General features: G+C 36.9%; 1 protein-coding gene across 6 annotated transcripts in view; it reads left to right on the top strand.

The window, feature by feature from the left end:
* CTNNA2 (catenin alpha 2) overlaps positions 1–14,732 on the top strand; it is a 1,043,800-nt gene that overhangs the window by 948,960 nt on the left and 80,108 nt on the right. For all 6 annotated transcript variants that reach the window (XM_011358075.1, XM_011358074.1, XM_011358073.1 and 3 more), the window contains one exon: positions 1,489–1,689. In XM_011358075.1, coding sequence (XP_011356377.1) covers positions 1,489–1,689 — 201 coding nt within the window. The remainder of the gene's footprint in view (positions 1–1,488; positions 1,690–14,732) is intronic.

The following is a 14,732-nucleotide window of genomic DNA, read 5'->3' as shown; positions in this document are numbered from 1 at the left end:
ATCAAAATGAAAACTTCTAAATTTTCTCATTTGTTTTTCTTTTTTACTCAGGAAAATATCAGCATTCAGAAAGTATTACTTTTTTCTTGTGATTTTAAGATATCAGAATGTTAATATTTAAAAATTTCATTTATTTTTCGATTCTAATTTCTACTGAAATTAAAAAACTGGAGAATATAGAAATCAGAAATTTGTAATGTTGAATGAGGAAATCATATTATATGAGGTTAAAAAGGATGTTCCTTGATGAAAAGTAAGTTATACTTTGCAATTTTCTACCTAGTGTCCTATAAGAACAAATATTCCCTACCTAGTGTCCTATAAGAACAATAGAAGAGACCCATGGTGGATTTGCTGTGTACCTTCCCATCTCTCCTCCTTTGGGAATTTTAAAATCAGAACTAATCCTAGAAACTTCTTAAAGTGGTAAACATTTATTTGAATCCTTTATTGGCTATTTATGAATTTAGTGGTTATAACTTTTAAAAGGTTACCAGATTATTTAAGAATATTCCGAACTTATTCTATTTATTTATGGTGTGTGCATGTGTTTTCAGTTTAAGTTCTTTTCTTTCTTCGGAGTTCTAAACTTTTTAAAAATTTCCTTCGTATTTTGTTTCTAAAGAATGTGCAAGGAAAATAATTACAGATCTCGGATTGGATATGGGAAATACAAAATTTCATACTCGCAGAACTGTAAGGGACCAGATTGTGTGTTTTCTCTATGCTAGTAGAGAGTGAAACCTCTCATTCTGCCTGCTTGGATTCTACTTTGAGCAATGGCTGGAGGGTGATCACTGACCTTGACTCTAATCTGAGGAAACCAGCCACATGACTGGATTGCATTTTAATTGTGGAGACCTCTGATATCATATTTACCTGATCAATTTTCCATTGCATATACCTTGTGCATGACATGACATTAGAAGATGGTGTGGGTGATGAGTATTCATTCCATGGTTTTCCTTAAGTGTTCCTTAATGAAAACCATGACCAAACAGTCACCCAAAGCTGGTCATGTCTAGAAAAAACTCTGGTCATGTCCAGAAGTGTTCTTGGTTGGCAATTTGAGTTCATATTGGCTGCCACAGCCACTCAAAAGATCTTTTCATGCAGTAGATCTCGAACATTGAAACAGAGAAAGAGATATTCGTTAAGTCAGTGGTCCTTATAGTATGGTCCCCAAACCAGCAACATTAGCGTCACTTGGGAACTTGGTAGAAATGCAGTTTCTTGGGCTCTACCCCAGACCTACTGAATCAAAAACCCTGCCCGATAGTCTATGATTCTGCCATTCTTCTGGTTGTTACTCACATTTGAGAACCACTGTTGTAATTATGAACTAGGTCCTCTAACTATCACTTGTGTTATTAGGCATATATAGATGTGTGCAACATGATAGTTTGTAATAGTTGATGAATCTTAAATTGGTTACTAAATGAATGAGTGATGTAAAATCATATAAATGTGTACGTGTCCTCTTCACAGAAAATCACATCTTAGAGGACGTGAACAAGTGTGTGATAGCCCTCCAAGAGGGGGATGTGGACACTCTGGACCGGACCGCGGGTGCCATCAGGGGCCGGGCAGCTCGAGTCATACACATCATCAATGCTGAGATGGAGAACTACGAAGCTGGTGTTTACACTGAGAAGGTGCTAGAAGCTACAAAACTCCTCTCTGAGACAGGTAACATGGAAATTAGAATGGACCAAAAGGTCAACATCATGCTTAATTTCCACGTTTGAATACATCTGTTTCATTGTTTTCTATAGACCTTGCATCTAAATTACACATAAGCATGGGAAGGGGTGCTCTCTGTTTCTTGAGTTTGAATTTGTATAACTTTAGCAGAATAGTGATTTTATGGCTTTGCATGTATATATTACTTTATATTTCATATATAGTCTCATTTGAGTCTAGCAAGGACCTTATGAAGTAGTTAAATAATAATAATAAAAAAAAATCCTCTCCAGTTACAAATGCAAACATGGAGGTTTGAATCAGTTAAGAGACAGATACGGATTGCAAGGCTTGAATAGTGGAGAGGTGATTGGAACTTGGAAACTTGAACTTGAAAACGATTTCATCTATTTCTTTAGAAGACAGGCCCTTGAGGAAGGATAATGGACAACCAGCGGCAAGCATAAAAGCTCTGGATAGTGCCCAGATATGAAGCATTCAAGGAAAGGAGGTGGTAGCTACTGGCAAAGGGTTAGATGTTCAACATATGTTCTGCCTCTCTATGAAAGCCTTACATGTCCTCCTCTAGGGAACTGTGGCTGCCCACTGGGGAATCCCTGCTGTGTTAAGACACAGTTACTGATGGGAGCCTATCATAGCTCTCTGCTGCATTGGCATGGAAAAAAGACTTACTTCCACTGAGTTAGCAGAACAACTCATAGCTTGAATAGTTGTGTCAAAGACTGGCTTATTTTCAGTAGTTATTTTCTGCTCTTGACTAGTGTCTCTCGGCTTCAGATCCTTTCTAAAGTCCCTCATGCCTTGTGAATTTGTATATATAGGGGGCCGGAGGGATGAAATAAGCTCAGGGAAGGACAGAAGACAAAGAGAAATTAACTGTATCTTGCATGGGGTTGTGAAGAAGTAATAAATTGGGTCCTATGTATGCACAGAAGAGCCTGTCCTCAAACCCCACTGGGGGCATTCTCCAGTCTGCCCATGGACTTTGGAACCCACTAAGCTTTTCAAAAATGAATGTGTCTCTAAAAGGTCGGATATAGCAGTGTTCCAAGTTCTGCATGTTAGAAACGTGTTTCCTTCTACAGGGAAAAGGTTATTTACAAAGACTTGTAGATTTGTATTAGTCTGGAATACCAAGGAAAAAGAGATAAACAGAGACATTGGCTGCTTCTTCTAAAATATAAGCAGAAAGGGAATAGTGCAATATCACAAAATAAAGAGCATATCCAGAGATTGTTGCTCTTGAGAATGCTCACAGATTTAGAATTAGAACTAATAACAATAAAGATAATGATAAGATATATTTGCATTTTAATTAGCTGAAATTCAGTACTGTTTTCTTTCAAATAGATTTGCCCTTTGCATTCAGTTGAGCAACACAGAAAGCCATAGAGTATTTTTTTCTTCACTTGGAAGAATTAAGAAACAAGCATTTAACTTTCTAATTTAAGGACTTTTTTTCCACCCTTGAGAGGGACCCTCTCAGATTCCTGTAGCTCTCAGTTCCTAGCCCATTAGCTCTATCTGTTACAAAGTCTCAGCTTCACATGGTTTATCTCAGCGGTCCCCAACTTTTTTGGCCCCAGGGACTGGTGCTCCTATGAGAATCTAATGCCTGATGATCTGAGGTGGAGCTGAGGTGGTGATGCTAGCTCTGGGGAGCGGCTGCAAATACAGATGAAGCTTCACTGGCTTGCTGGCTGCTCACCTCCTGCTGTGTGGCCTGGTTCCTAACAGGCCGTGGACCGGTACTGGTCTTCTGCCAGGGATTGGGGACCCCTGGTATATCTGACACATAGCAGCACTCCCTTGGGTCTGACACTAGTAAGAGTATCAGAAGGGTAGAAAACATGGAGACAGACTCTCGGCACATGCCTGCTTATGACTGGTTGGAATGATAATTGTAGCAGATGAAAGATACAGAGCATATTGCAAATGTACTTGTGATTTTGTGCACACAAAGAATGCGGGCATTGTTCAAGAGGTATTTTGGAGTTTTTTCGTATCATATCTAGGGATGCTTTAATGTTCAGAAAGCAGTGCCTGTTGGGTCAAATCTGCTTAACACTGTGCTTATTTGGTTGAAATATCTTAACATAATTTTCACAAAGTCTTGAAATGTATATATTTTCTGGTTGAATTTTTTAACTGCAAAAGAAAATAATGGAACAGAACAATCCATTCTGGGTTGCTGTTACTAATGACGATTTTTTTTCTTATTTGTTGATTGTCGGAGCTTTTAAAATTCTCATCCTAGACCTTACTTACAGTGATTGGATACTCTGGGGACTTAACTAAAGGCACCTTCCTGATTTTGATGTCTATATCCCATTCTTAATTGAACAGATAAGATGAGCAAAAGATTTAGATTTATCCTATTTTTCAGGATCTATTGACGATAACTAGGAAAGTAACCAGGTATAAGACATTGAAATAGGCAGTTTATATATGACTATAGTAGTCAATACAGGAATATGTGTCAAGGAAAAGCAATGTTAATAGTCTAAGAACTAGAATATACAAGGTACATGGATTCTTTTGCTTCTGTCTCCAATTGTTCTTCTCGTTTCTAAACAGGAACAGTATTGTTTCTTTATGAGTAACTAGAGAGGTTGTCAAAGAAATGAAAGAAAAATGTTAGGTTTTTACTCACCAGCTGCTACTTAGAATTGTTGGGGAATGTGCTAGACACATGGAGTTTGAGGAGGATCAGTTCTGTGGTTATGGTTGTGCAGAGTTTGGATCAGTTTGTATTTTTTATATATATTTATATATATTTTTATATATTTATATATATTATATATATTTATATATTTACAAATATATTTATATACACACACACATACATACATATATGTATATGTTTTTTTCCTGATGTGAGTTAGTCCTCTTGTCAGTCTATGGCTGTGATTAGAAGACCTATGTTCTCAGAATAATCCTATGCATGTCACTAATGCTCAAGTTTCCACCTTTGGGCCAATGTTTTGTTCCTGATTTAAAATAAAAAAATCTCAGAGCCACACTGAATCAGTCACTTTTCTATATGAGCCTGTCAAACTTTGTTCTGAGAGTATGTTTTATTTTGGGGAGAGAACACAGGGCATTGTGCAAAGAGGGGAAGGTACCAAGAAGAAGGATGAGGAAAAAGAAAAGGAACCCAGGACATGGAAAACAAGATGTCATGTTTTCTTTTGCCTTCTTATGACCTACCAGCTTTTGCTTAGTTTTATATCTGAGTTGTTAGATCCAAGACCCTCAAGCAGAAGTGCTCAACCTCTCTACTGTTGACAGTTTAGCCTGACTAAGTCTTTGTTGGGGGAGGGGAGCTGTCCTGTGCATTACAGGATGCTTATCATCATCCCTGGCCTCAACCCACTAGATGCTTGTAGAACCTCCTCCCGCCCCCTCCCCAAGTTGTGACAATCAAAAGTGTCTCTAGACATTGCCATATGTCCTCGGAAGAGGGTAACCCCATTGAAAATAGCCACCCTGAGAGAAGGAAATATACCCAAATAGGGGCAAGTTTAAACAAGGCAAAATGGAACCAAGGTGTTGTGGTCATAAGTATGGCAAACCAAGTGGAATAAAAATACATTACAAAGAAAAATCTAGAAAGGGGCAGAGTATATAGTAAAGTCTTGACTAGACCAGACTTTGCTGCTAACAGGGTTTGTAAGCACAGGCCAGCCCCTGTTTAGACATGTAAATGATGCAAGGGTGGGTCTCTGTAGATGAATTCCCACTTTACCACCTGATTGCCTTGGCTAAGCGGCTAGAAACTAAGAAAGATCCGAAGAGTGACAAAACATTCTACAGTTTGTTTTCCATGAATTATTTCGCTTCCTCAGTAGATACCATGTTTTGTTGAGGAATGCTTTTTCTGTTCACGTGAAGGCTGAGTTAAATCTGAGAAAATAATTTTGTGGATTATTTGTATGCTAAAATGCTAGGCAGCATTATATAAAAAATTACTGATTTTATTTTTTTATATAAAACTAATCTAGGCTGATGAAAACACAATAAATTCGATCTACATCAGCTCCATTACATATTTATATATATGATGGTCTCTTCAATAAAACCTGAATTTTAACAAATTGTCAACAGCTTGGTAGTAAGTGCATGCTTGACCAGACCTATCTTCAGATATCTCATTTACAAAGTCAGGTTACTGCAGAAGATTGAGAAGGGAGAAAGTACATTCAGTAATATCATCGTTAGATATATAGAACGTAGCTCATTCTTCATTGAACAGATTATGTTGAAATGTCATTTTTGGAAATTTCGTAGCTAATGCAGGTTTCTTGCAATGTGAACGTGATCAGGTTGAGAGATCTTTGAGATTCTGCCAGCATTTCCTGCTTCAGAAGGGACAAAAAAAATTTTTTTAAGTATTTTTAATAAGATTCTATGTTATTAAGTACTTTATATGCAGAGATCAATTTTTCATTATTTTAGAGAACACGTGGGCCAAACAGATGGTATAATTTTTTTAAATAAGACTATTTTTTAGAGCAATTTAATGCTCACAGCAAAATAGAAGGGAAGATAGATATTTCCCATACACCCCTTGACTATACATATGCCTAGTGTTCTCCATTATCAGTATTTCCTACCAGAGTTGGAAATTTGTTATAATAGATGATCGTACATTGACACATGATAATCACCTAAAGTCCAGAGTTTATTTACAGTTAACTCTTGGTATTGTGTAGTCTGTAGGTTTGGACTTATGTATAATGACATCTGTCTATCATGGTATCATGCAGTGTATTTTTCACTGCCCTAAAAATATTCTGCTTCCCCTTCCAACTCCCTGGCAACTACTGATCGTTTTACTGTCTCCATAGTTTTGCCATTTCTAGAATCTTATATAGTTGGAATCACACAGTAGGTAGCCTTTCCATATTAGCTTCTTTCACTTAGTAGGGATGGTATAATTTTTACTTTCATGCACCTGTAATGTAAAGTTTTCATAAAAATAAGAAATTTTTTACATTTCTATATAGTTTGCCTAGAAAATATAAGAGGATCAGCAAATAGGAAGAAATAGTAATGAGATGTATTATCACATCACTGCAATATAGTAGAATGAATCCAGGTTACAAATCAGAAAAATTCAGTTCCTTGACCTGTACCAATTAACTGTGACCTTACACAAATTAGTTAATGCTTCTGGGCCTCAACTTCTCATTTATTGCCTGACGTTTTGTCGTCAAAGGATGATCAACATTATTAATCTTGGAATATACATGTCAGTGTTTCCTGGCTTCCTGGTGACTACACTTAATATGGAGAGTTGTTGCCCATGAATCCTCTATATAAAGCCACTGGACCATCTGGACAGGTGGTTTTCCCTTGTCCATGAAGACTCCTCTCTAACCACACCAGCCAATTCCACTCCTCTGTGCCCCCATTACTCTTATTAATTGTTGCACTCATTAAGCACCTACCATTACTGCCAACTAGTGTGTGTGTGTGTGTGTGTGTATGTGTGTGTATGTGTGTGTTGCTTCCTAATTAAATTCTAATCCCTTGATATTTAAGACCGCCTCTTTATTTCCTCCAGCCTTGATGAGAATTGAAGCTTAAAAATATTTAATATAAATGAAAAACATAGTATAGCTGACAATATAATACCTTATTTTGGGGGTTGTATCTTTTTTAAAAATTACATATTTAATGATCAAGATCAGAGTCTTTTAAGTTATGTGCAGTAAAGTCTTAGCAATTATTTTCTATGTCTTAATCCTTTAAGTCTCACAGATGCCAAATTTATATTTATCAAGCTCGGTTTGCACAAACACTGTAAGCTAAATAAGGCATCTTGTTCAACTCTTTATTTCTTCCTTAAGTTTCAGAATTCAATGTGCCATCCTTTCTTCTTAGCTTATAAGCCTTTTGTGATTATTTTTGAAATGCTTATTTTAAAATATAAGAAAACTTCCCAAGCCAGCATTTTATTTCCCTAGGAAAAAAAAAAATTGTGTCTAGACAAGCACAGATGGATGTTTCCTGATTCTCTTAGGGTAGTTATTGTGAATGGAATTTAGAGGATTTTTCCCCTCTTCTAGGCAGTGCTTTTTCATCTTCCATCAAACAATTCAGCTCATGGGTTATGTATGGCCTTCTGGATCTTGAATTTGATTTTGATGTTTGAAATGTACATTATAATTTTCCAAACATGAATTTATGAAAATGGAAGCCTTTAGGAACTCCCACAGAGGGAACAGATGACTGACTCTGACAAAACAAAAGTCCAAGAATACACATGGATGAAAGAATTGGAACTAGCCATGTTGATTCTGACTATTGTCTGGAGAGGTAAAAAGAGTAGACCAGTATTCACCAGGAAGTAAGGAACAGATTAAGTTTCTGGGCTTCTTTTGTCCCTGATCCTGGCTTCCAGTGCTTAACATCTTCTAACTTGATTAAGAATTATCAAAAGAAAGTGCTGTAAAAGCTAGTATATCATAGGTGTAGACAGAGTACAATTTACACTTAGAGGAAGTATTTAAGTATTATTTCTACACTACCTCAACCACATTTCAAAAAACATTTGAGGATACTCAAAATTCAAATTCAATAAATCAATTAATATACAGTAAAATAGTATAAGTTTGACATAAAATGAAAGTAGTTTCATAAGAATATTAGATTAAGCTGGGAGGTGTTTTAGAAAAAGTGCTTTATTTGAGTTAGGGAATCTAGATTTTATTTATTTATGTATGGCAAGTCTCTTTTAAAGATTATCTTTCCCCATGGATCTGGTGACGTAATATTAGAATACAATGTTTAAAACAGACCTCCTTGACGATCAAGATAAACATGAAAATTCTAAGAGTAAGTTTATAAAATCTTGTCCCAATGACAGATTTCTTAGAAAATTCACTATTAAAAAGGCAAAGCCACTAAAGGGTGCTATGGTCTTGCCAAGGAGAGAGAAGGGCCTAAAAGCAGGGATACTCTGTTTTCAAGATAAATTGTACCAACTTCTCCATTTTCAGAAATTTCAGCACTAATTTGTATGCTATTTTCAATCTACTTCACTCCCACAAGGCCTACTTTTTGGTGGTGAATCATGTAGTTGTACCTCTGAGTTCTAGCCAAAGGAGACCGGATTATTTTGCCCAATACAAGCACTGAAAAGGGTGTGTGGATGAGTAGACATAGAGGGTCATCGTGTGAAGACAATTACAAGAACCATTTACTGTGAATCTTTTCTATGCCAGGCGCAATAGTAAGTAAGAATCTTAACATACATTCTAATTTATTGAGCCATGAAGGCAAGATCATATTTGTTTTGTTACTTTATTCCCAGTGGCTAAATTATCACCTATGTTTATATATAAAGTTGTAAAAAAAAATTGTTGAATATGTTATTTCTAAATTTTATGTAAAACCTGAAGGGCTTCTATCACTATCCCTGCTTTATAATGGAGTAACTGAGGTTCACATGGGTTAACCTATACAGAATGAAATATCAAGATTCAGTTACACTTCTGCCTTGACCTAATACATGAGAAACATAGACTAATCATAGTTGCTGCAACTGAGCAGAAATTTTTATATCCTGCTAACTATTTTTATTGTTATTTCTACTTTTGACTAGCATAGGCTATAAGTTATCTATTGCTATGTAATAAATCACCTCAAAGATTAGTGGATTCATATTATAAACATTTATTGTCTCATAGTTTCTATGGGTCAGAAAGCTGGGCACAGCTTAGCTGAGTACCACTGCCTCAAGATCTCTCGCAAGGATACAGTCAAGGTATTGGCTAGGTCTGTGGTCATCTCAAGAATCAATTGGTGAAAGATTTGCTTTCAAGCTCACTCATGTGCTAGTTGGAAGGCCTCAGTTCCTTGTTTGTTGTTGGATTTAGGACTTCAATTCCTTACTGACTGTTGACGAGAGACCTGTTACTTGCCACATAGGCTTTTCCATAAATCTTTCATCACAGAGAAGAAAAAGGGCAAATAAGATGGAAGCCAGCATTTTTTTGGTAACCTAATCTCCGATGTGACTTCCCGTTCCCTTTGCTATATATTTTGTCGATTAGAAGAAAGTCACTGGTTCCAGCCCACATTTGAAGTGAGGGGATCACACAAGGCGCTAACACCAAGAGTGGAGGGATCATTAAGGCCCACTCAGAGGCCAACTACCAAACATGCATATTTGTAAACATATAAAGATGGGACAGGTAATAAGGGTAATGACCAGCATAATCAGAACAATGGGATGTGTGGACAGATCCCACAACACGAGTTTAATAGAGTTGTACTTCTAGCACAATGTGCCTATTTCCTTTTAAATTGGCTTCCAGAATACAAAAGATTCATTGAGTCAAAATAATTATGTAGTATGTGACCAGGAGAGGACAGGAAAATAGCAGAACTAGGTAGTGGGGAAAGAAAGACTAAGATTCGCTCAAGGTGATTGGAGAGGGCAGTTGGAGTAGAGGACAGACTGGAGAATTGTACAAAGAAATGAGAAAAAGCTAGTACATAATTCAAAGGGAAGAAAAAAGAAAGAAAAAACTGACATCGCTAGTACATATCAAAGGAAAGAAAAAATTATCATTAGGGAAAATTTCATTTCATTTAAGTTCAGAGATTCAAACATTAATCTCAGAATCTCAGAAGAAGCTGTATATCTAATGGTGGTGAAAGTCAACCATGATTAGAGTGAGCATGCAAAATCAGGGTGACAAGTGAAAGGTCTTGATGATTCAGGAAATCCTAGCTAATTACATCACCAAGATTCTGACCACTCTTGTACCTTATAGGAAAACTTTTATCTAGTGGAAGTATATAGGTCTATACATTACATATAGAGATGAAGTAGCCACTATCCATGACATAGACTGATAGATCCATTTGATTATTTACTTCCTGCCCAGTAGGTAACAACCCAAACAGCCCTATAAAGATTCTGATCTGAGGATTTTAAAAGATTCCTGTTCGGGGGAAGGGGGATCCCTAGAGCATTCTCTAACTTCGTGATCATAAAGTTGTTTACTAAAACTACTGAACCAATATAAAACAATGGATAGCTTCTGTGGTTTGTCCTCCAATATCTTTGAGAGGTACCAGAGCAACAAGTGCATCACAGCTTCAGTTTGCATTAGCTCCTACTTATACGGTGAGTATGACTTGAAAAACAATCTCCTCACTCACTGATGATGCTTTATGGCTGTGCTGACCTGTCAAGGTATACCCAGAGCCTTAATGGCAGCCAGACCTTCCTTCAGGGAAATTTGGGCCCCAAGTGGTTTAGATTATACTCTCCTTTATATTCTCTTCACCTCTTACCTAGCATCAAATTGGGGACCACTTGAATAAAATCCCTTAGCAGTGTCCCAAAACCATTTTGGGAAGGATATGCATTACCTATCAAAACAGTATCAATACTTTCCTGCCATAGGGTGATATTGGAATTGCCCCCACAATTTCTCCCTAAATTAACACTTTCTGGCTCCAGTTACTCTGATAATACCTAATTCTTTACCTCACTCTAGCTGTTAAAGTGAAGGCCTAATAACTATGTGTAATGTGGGAAGGGGGGAGTCTAATAATTCTTGCATTGGAATTGGCCCAAATTCTATCCCAGTCCTGATATTTTATTCTCTTTCTAGATTTTTTTCAAAAGTTCTCATTCTCATTTTTCTATTTTATATAAACACTTATTAGATTGCTTCTTCCTCAAGAACAGGGGCCTTATCTGTTTTCTCTGTCCCCAGTAATAAAGTTCATAGAAGGAATGCACTCAGAGTATGTTGGTTAACTGCACCACCACTCAGAGTATGTTGGTTAACTGCACCACCATGCATGCAGATATGCTAGTTTGGCCATGGTGAACTAGTCAGGGATACAATAATGAATTTTTCTCCATGCTTAGTGGTGATGCTTCTATTCAGCCAGTCCTGAAAGGATTCTGAGCTCAGCTTTCTAAAATGTCCCTAGAGACCAAACCTAGAATACTCCCTAATAACTTGGTTAATGGCTCCTAAAACTCTGTAATAAAATTACTGAACTAATATGAAATAATGGGCAGAGAGAGAGTTAATACGTGAAATGTAATACTGTTCATTTTGTCCCTGAATACTTGATGGCAAACGAGTTCTCCCCTACATCCCATTCTTTCACTTCTCATCCTTCTCCCAGCTGATAAATTATCTGGGCCAGAAACATGATAAAGGGCTTAACATGCAAAGAATGAAGAAGAGATATATGCCTAAAAATGACTCCTCTGTGAAACACTGACATGCAGAAATGTCAAACAATCTCAATACAGTGTTCTACGTACTGTCATAATGTATGCATAATTAGATGCCATAAAATTGTATAGAACTGACAACTTTGGGGTGTTTGAGATTAAGGAATGCTTCACAGTGGCAATCTATTCTAAACTGGATATTGAAGATTGGGGAGGAATACATCTGGACCAAAGAGAAAGAAGTACATTTCAGTGTAAGAGAATAAATTTATTATGGACATGTTGGTATAATATGCTATGTCCTCATGTCATCGTAGCAGACATACGAGTAATTCAGTCTAACTGCAAAATTTGAATACATGTAGGAATAGGTGAAGAGACAGAGAGACAGTAGGAATTGTAGGCAGGTGTCAGATATGTGTATCTTGATAAAGGTTTTATAGTCCCCTCTGTAAAACAGAACCACTGGAGTGTTTAAAGCTGGGCATGGATCTTTTAGACAGTTACCTGGAGGCAATGGAGTTGGTTGGCATTCATTTCCACTGCCTCTAGTTCACCTTGGATTTCGCTATCATAGTTGTCAGCAGTCCTATTTGCATCTTTAGCACAACTTCTCTTTCATTTTACTGACTCACCCTGTGCTCTGAAACTTCACTTCTGAAGTCTCTCAGGAGGATATAGTCCAGATCTTTCTTACCTCTGGTTTAGGATCTCAGACAACACTAGAATGAGGTGACCTTGACTTTTACATGCATACTTTGATTTCATTGCTCCTGGAATGTCATCATTTTGTGGCCTAGAATGCACTCTGCATGCAAAAGTATAGCAAGAATTTAAAAGTTTATTTCCAACTTTGATCACCCTTTCAGGACACAAGCTATTAAAAGTATTCCAGGATTTCTGATAAATAACATAAAGTGGTGTCTAAATTTTTTGGATGTAATTCAGGAAGTATAAAGGAGCTTCTATTTATATAATCCTATGTCAGAAACTCTGTTAATATATAATATGTGAATCACAAAACCAGTGCTGTGTTTTGTCCTAATTAGTAGGAAGCAGAATCAGCATCATATTTGAAATAGTGTGAGAGTCTTTCTACCTGTTATACTTTTGGGGTATTTAATTTTTCAGACCCTATTAAAGTGTTAGAAGAATTCATAGTTAAACTAACATCTTAGGTTCTGGCAAGATAGATTATTGTTTTATAAACTTTTGTTTTTCTGTCGTAACATTTTAAAAAACAAACCAGGATAAAAACCAAAACAGGAAAAAGAGCAACAATGTGGAGAGCAAAGGTATATTGGTTATAGAACAGTAGCAATTGACCGAACCCTAAATCAATATTACATGCACTTAGGAACAGAGCATGGAGAAAGATTATTTTAAGGCTCAGATCTAGAAAAACTGTGACTGAAGTAAGAAAAATAGATGTCAGTTATAGTAAATAAAATCAAATTGAACTAAGTTGAAGTTCCAGGTTTTTCCAGCTTGACTATTATAAAGTCACTGGAATATTATGGCTAAATTGAACTCTGAACCCCCATTCGAAATGTAAAGATTCTGTATTCTTTCATCCACCATGTTTTCCCCTGGAAAGGTTTGTGATATTTTCTGTCCCAATCTCTTTATAAAAGGGCCTTGTTCTTGCCTCTCCTAATGATGGTGCATCATCAACACTGTTGCTCATACTAAGACCTCATCCTCCTGAATCTCCCTAGAGAGATTCTGTATTCCATTCTGGAACAAATAGAGTGTCGTTCTCCAGACTTCTGGTTCCAGAGCAGCACTAGGGGTGTTTTAGGCCCCAGAGCATCCCTTATGAAAATGATCCATTTAGATTTTAACTTTCCTCTCTCTCCCTTGGGCAGATCAGGCCTACAGGCAAGTAGAAAAGAGAGCATGCCACCTCCTGCATCTTCCTCCTCCCCATCTCTTCAGGGTAGACCTTGCACGAAAACAAAGCAGCATGTAACCCCACTTTCCCTTAAGCATTTGATCAGTCACAATTTCTGAGGGAATTCATCACTTAATACTATTATCAAATTAATTTTTATTATGTTCTGAACCATAAGATAGAACTTTATTTTTTCAGAGACATATTCTATAAGGAGAATTATAGCCTTGAGGATAATACGTTGATCTTTTTAACTATTTGAATTAGGAAAAGATTTAAAAGGTAGGAAAGGAACAGGAGCTAATAAAACTGACTCCCTCTTCCACCCTGAGGTGTAACAAATGTAAATATTTTGCCATGTCTGATTCAGATATTTTTTTTTAGAGTTAAGATACACTTGAGGCCTCCTTAAGACATCTACTTAATCTCATGTCTCTCCATCACCTCTCAAAGGTAACCACCATACTTGAGGTGGTATATATCCTTTCAAAACATGTGTAATAAAAACACATATAGGTTTAAATAGTACATGGAGCTCTTTTGTGTATTTTAAAATTTCTCACAAATATCTCTTTTCAGTTTGCTTTTCCTAGTCAAAATTTTGACCTCAGGACTTATTCACTTTAATATATCGGCTGTGCCCCGATTCTCATCCCCAAGTCCATTTTGTCCCACCCAGGTATACTGCCTGTGAACCTGGAGTGAGCAGCTCATAGTGGTTTGCTCCTGAGTTTGAGGACTCATAATAGAGGCTCCCAGTTATCTCTATTCCCAGGTCATATATAACTCTTCTTCTTAACTCTTGGAGTATACAACCTAAGAAGGAACAACTGTAACCAGAGAGACACAGAGACATTCCTGTGCCTCCAGTGGGCTCCGCCCTCTAATCAGTATTTCTTTAGAAGTCAGTGTTTG

This window comes from Pteropus vampyrus, unplaced genomic scaffold (genome assembly GCF_000151845.1).
Source record: "Pteropus vampyrus isolate Shadow unplaced genomic scaffold, Pvam_2.0 Scaffold37, whole genome shotgun sequence".
Lineage (NCBI taxonomy): Eukaryota > Metazoa > Chordata > Mammalia > Chiroptera > Pteropodidae > Pteropus > Pteropus vampyrus.
The sequence above is the reverse complement of the archived record's forward strand: the minus strand, read 5'-3'. Positions and strand labels throughout refer to the sequence as shown.